The sequence below is a fragment of the Phytophthora infestans genome, genomic scaffold (genome assembly GCF_000142945.1).
Source record: "Phytophthora infestans T30-4 supercont1.14 genomic scaffold, whole genome shotgun sequence".
Lineage (NCBI taxonomy): Eukaryota > Oomycota > Peronosporomycetes > Peronosporales > Peronosporaceae > Phytophthora > Phytophthora infestans.
Window position 1 is genome coordinate 1964470 of NW_003303745.1, and position 5571 is coordinate 1970040.

The following is a 5571-nucleotide window of genomic DNA, read 5'->3' on the forward strand; positions in this document are numbered from 1 at the left end:
CGTAATGTTGTATCAGTCCAACAGATCTGGTTTGCAACGCTCCACATGGTCAGTTTGGTACTGTAGCGATGGGATGCTCGCAAGTGTGCGGTGCGTGGCGTTCTATCAGGCGGTTGCCGCTTTTCGCGCACCTTTTTTGCGGATATTGACCTTTTTTGGAATCCGGTGCAATGTGAACCAGCGATCCTGAGGGGATGCGCCACTCAGTTTTTTTTTAATTTTTGAGCATAAACCTACGACATACTAAAAGCAAGCCAAAAATTGGTGTAACTTAGACGTAAGATCAAACAATTGTGGAGAAACTATCGAGATTTGAGGAGGGACGGCAATCGGCACCGTCGTACAGTAGTTTGATCGACGATGCCGGTGTCACGCGAGATACGGAGCAGCACTTGCTTGTGGTACATGTACATGTAGATGGGTAAACGATCAGGTGAAGTCGGCAGAGCGGGCCTCCGTTTTAGAAATCCCCTCGCCGAGAGTTGAAATGTCTCTGTTCATTCCTCAATTTGCCTCGTCGGTCGCAGTTCTCCACCCAGCCAGCCACCCTCAAGCAAATTCCGCGATGGCCATTAACATCAACGATTATCAGGCCATGGAGCCACAGGCCCCCGAGAAAAAGTCGTTCCTGCGCAAGACCCTGACGTCGCTGACCTTCTGGATTCTGGCTGGTATGGCTATCGGAATCCTAATGGGCCAGTTTGCCCCCGACTTCTCCGAGAAGGCTGCGCCCATGAAGAACATTTTCCTGCGTACCGTGCAGTTCATCGTGTTCCCGCTCGTGTTCTCGTCGCTGGTTGTCGGTATCGCCGACCAAAAGGACATGAAGCAGCTCGGTCGCTTGGCTATCAAGTCCATCATCTACTTTGAGGTCGTCACCACGATCGCCCTCATTCTCGGACTCTTCGCTGTCAACATCGTCAAGCCTGGCAACGTTGGTCTATCGCAGGGCGAGGACTTCGAGAGCGAGTCAGAGTCGAGCCTCACTTTCGAGAAGTGGATCAGCCACCTGACCCCTAAGACATGGGGTGAGATGATGGGCGGCTCGGGCTCATCCGAGCTGCTTCAGGTGCTCGTCGCGGCCATTCTGACGGGTGTCGCCACGTCTCAGCTCAAGGAGGAGCCCAAGCGCCTGATCATCGACTTCTCCCGTGCTGTCCTCGAAATGATGTTCAAGTTTGTTGACATTGTCATCTGGACTGCCCCCATTGGTGTGTGCTTTGCTATTGCTGACGCGATCGGATCGAACGGTCTGTCGGCTCTTGGCAGTCTTGGCGCCCTCGTTGCCACGGTTTACGTGACAATCCTCCTCTTTATTGTCGTTGTATTCGGCTCTGTCTGCATTTTGTTTAAGATCAACATCATGGAGTTCCTCGTTGCTATGAAGGAGCCGCTTATTATCGCCTTCACGACGGCCACGTCCGAGGCCGCTCTGCCCAAGGTGTTTGACGCCCTTGAGAAGTACGGTGTGTCCACCCACGTTTCGGGTTTCGTTGTGCCGTTCGGCTACTCGTTCAACCTGGACGGGTCGACCCTTTACCTGTCGCTGGCGTCGGTCTTCTGCGCTCAGGCTTCGGGCATTGACAAGTCGATCGGTGAGCAGATCGTCATGGTTCTGATGCTCATGATCTCGTCCAAGGGAGTGGCTGGTGTGCGTTCCGCCACGCTTATCGTCATCGCTTCGACGCTCGACCAGTTCGACATCCCGTCGTGGCCCGTGGCTCTTATCCTCGGTGTGGATTGGATCATGGACATGCTTCGTACCCTCACGAACGTCATGGGTAACTGTCTGGCCTCGGTTATCATGGCCAAGATGGAGAACGAGTTCCGGACGGAGGAATGGAAGAGTCTCCATGGACACGACGACGACAAGATGAGCGTGATGGACGAGAAGATGAGCCACGTGTCGGCTGTCTCCGCCATTGAGGAGGCCCGACGCTAAGGTTAAAGTGCAGATTGTAAGTGCTGTTTGGCAGCGCAACTGTAAGCACAGAGTATCCCAATAATGTTCAAATTTCTTTGTATTTTACATGTCAATTGCTACTTCGCGATCTTACAATAATGTCATTCTTCCGTAGCTACAGAAGAATGACATCACCGTAGCTACAGAAGAATGAAATTATCGTAAAAATAGCTACTGTGTTACAGATACATGTACACTTTTCTCTTTTGTGTGATAAATTATTCGTTTCTGAGGTCTTCGTGTTTGGCTGCCGCCCATTTTTTATTTCCTTCCAAAATTTAACAGTTTGGTGATGGCAAAAGAAACAAACATTTTCTTATACAGTAGTATTTAGACTAGATTTCTTAAAACAAAAGTATAATAAAAAGGAAAATAATAAAACGACTTTTTTTCTCGGAAAAATAAATTTCAAGCAAACAAGTTTCGAAAGGTAGTAATACGATATAAGTGAATTATAGTACATCCTCCAAATGTTCTAATACAATTAAAAACACAATTTAGTTAAAGTAGTGTTTTATCATCCTTTTCCTTTAAAATACATGTATCATTCTTACAGCCTGTTCAAAATAATTGGATTAAAGAACTTCTGCAAATAAGTTATCGGTTAGACATCTCGGCGTAAGGTCAGATCAGAAGTAAATATCATAAATAATACAAAGAATGTGAAAATTCTCGGGATATCGGAGCACTAATCCTGTCACTGTCTTACGCTTCCTAGTGACGACCTTCCTCAAGAGCCGACACAGCCGACAAGTGACTTATCTTCCCCTCAATAACGCTGACCTTATCCTCTCCCTGCAACACCGTAAGCTCACGCTCCCATTCCTCCGTACGGAATTCGTTCTCCATTTTGGCCATGACAACCGACGCCAGACAATTCCCCATGACATTTGTGAGGGTACGGAGCATGTCCATGATCCAGTCCACGCCAAGAATGAGCGCCACGGGCCACGACGGGATGTCAAACTGGTCCAGGGTCGAGGCCAGAACAATGATTGAAGCCGAGCGAACACCAGCCACACCCTTGGACGAGATCATAAGCATTAAAACCATGACGATCTGCTCACCCACCGATTTGTGAACACCCGCCGCCTGAGCACAGAAGACAGCAGCGAGCGACAAGTAAAGAGTCGAACCATCCAGATTAAAAGAGTAGCCAAAAGGAACCACAAAACCCGAAATGTGAGTTGCCACCCCAATGCATCAAACACCTTAGGCAACGCAGCTTCCGAGGTAGCCGTCGTGTAGACAATGATTAATGGTTCCTTCATAGCAACAAGGAACTCAACGGGGTTGATCTTGAACATGAAGCAGACAGCGCCAGAAACCACAACAATGAAGAGGAAGATCGTCACGTAAACTGTGCCCACTAGTGCGTTTAGACTACCTAGAGCATATAATCCGTTCGATCCGATAGCATCAGCTATAGCGAAACAGACGCCAATGGGGGCTGTCCAGATCACAATGTCAACGAACTTGAACATCATCTTAAGAACAGCGCAGAGAAGTCGATGATCAGACGTTTGGGCTCCTTCTTGAGCTTCGACGTAGCTACACCTGTGAGGACAGCAGCGACTAGAACCTGGAGCAACTCGGAGGAACCTGAACCACCCATCATCTCACCCCACGTTTAGGGGTCAAGTGCTCGATCCACGTCTCGAAAGTAAAACTTGACGTTGAATCGCTCTCGTAGTCGTCTCCTTCTGTGATACCAACTTTACCGGGTTTAATGATGTTAACTGCTAGAATACCGATGATTAGAGCTAGCTGTAGTGATAACCTTTACAGTAGATAATGAACTTGAGTGTGTAGTGGGTATCGAACTCGGACACACACGAGGTAGCTGGCGCTTCCTTTTAGTCATCGATCTATCCTTGCTTCGAGGTAAACTCAAAACTCTTCTGACTAAACTTATCACTACGGCTTATCGGTACGTGATGTCACGTCCTCGACTATACCTTATAGCTCTCGACTTTACCTTACTACTTCCTATGTGTTAGAATGAACGCTGTAGAGTAGCTCTCAAAACAGTTTGTTTACTTTTACTCTTAACTACCTATTCTCAAGACTTGTGCTCAGTCTGAGGCAGAAGAAGAAGTGAGCTCGTCCTCGGACTGCGTCCTCGGACGGCATCTCTCCCTTCTGCCTTCAAGTCCTCATCGCACTGGTTGGCAGACAGCCTCTGCACTCTATCCAAGTGCTCATAGGATCTGTTTTACTCTAGTACTTACTATTACTTTAATGAAAGTAAGTCTTTTATTGTGTTGACACACTTAATTCTGTCCAGCATCTGTCTGGCCTCTACCGACTCTTCGCCGCCTTCGGCGACTCGGCGTCTGATCGCCATGCTGGCCAATACTCCCACTAAGTACTAGGGGTAAGCTCTAGATCCATCACTCCTAGCTTATGCCTCAGCTTTAGGAATTGTTTGGTTGGCAATAGAATATCGGCAGCCATCTCTGTTGTGGCACAATAGGTTATCTTGAGATGACCAAGTTCTACCAGATCTCTCGTAAATAGATACCGTATTTCGATGTGCTTGTTTGCTTTGTGGTTTCCTGGGTTTCTGACGATGCTGATGGCAGCATTGCTGTCGCACCAGACTTGCACCGGACCCTTTTGTGGAAATCCCATTTCTTCTAGAAGATGCCATAGCCACTCGCTCTCCTTGGCACCTTCGCTTAGTGCGATGAGTTCTGCCTCAGCAGTAGAGAGAGAAACACCTCCTTGCTTGCTACTACACCACGACACGCTGGTTCCAGCCATTTTAATCACATAGCCGGTGACTGATTTGCGTTCTTTTGGTTGACACGCGAAGCTCGCGTCTGTGTACACTTCATAAGTCACGTCACTCTCTTTTCCATCGAGTAGTAGACCGTACGTCGACGTCCCTTTCAAGTATTTGAGGACTCGTCTAGCCGCTTCCCAGTGTGTACGATTGTAGCACGATAGGAACTTGCTTAATTCTCTCACCGCGTTGGCAATGTCAGGTCGTGTTCCACGAACCAGGTATTGGAGTGATCCAACTATGCCTCTGTAGTCGAAAGGCTGCGCTGCTATTTGCTTAGCATTCATCTTCGTCTCAGCTTCTAGCGTCAACCCTGGTACTTGTGGGGTTAGTACAGGTGAGCTGTTCACCATGTTGTACTTAGCTATCAGCTCAGCGATATACTTGCGTTGTGAGATCATCATCACTCGCTGCTTTCTGTTGCGTCGCACTTCCATCTTGAGGATGTAGTGAATGTCTCCCAGATCTTTCATTTTAAACCGTTTTGACAGCTCGACTTTCAGTCGGTTGATGAGCCCCATGTCACGAGACATAATAGTGAGGTCATCGACATATACCACGACAATAAACCATTCATCTCCCACTTTTTGCACGTAGATACAAAACTCTTTGTGGCAACGAGCAAAACCCATCGATGTCAAGAAGGTATGAAGAGCTCTATACCAGATGCGAGGGGCCTGCTTTAGCCGATAGATGCTCTTTAGAAGTTCACAGACCAGCTGCTCTTGGCCTCGCTTCGCAAACCCTTGAGGTTGTCTCATGTAGATTTTCTGTTCTCCTTCCATGGTACCGTTTAGGAACGCAGTGTGGACATCCATTT

The 5571-nt window shown here is 48.0% G+C and overlaps 1 protein-coding gene across 1 annotated transcript; it reads left to right on the forward strand.

The window, feature by feature from the left end:
* Positions 1 to 487: 487 nt before the first annotated feature.
* On the forward strand, positions 488 to 1942 carry PITG_09295 (dicarboxylate/amino acid:cation (Na or H) symporter (DAACS) family protein; the record flags this gene model as incomplete). Its single annotated transcript, XM_002903534.1, has 1 exon — positions 488 to 1942. The coding sequence occupies one exon, from the start codon at positions 488 to 490 to the stop codon at positions 1940 to 1942; it is 1455 nt and encodes a 484-aa protein (XP_002903580.1).
* Between the last annotated feature and the right edge of the window lie 3629 nt (positions 1943 to 5571).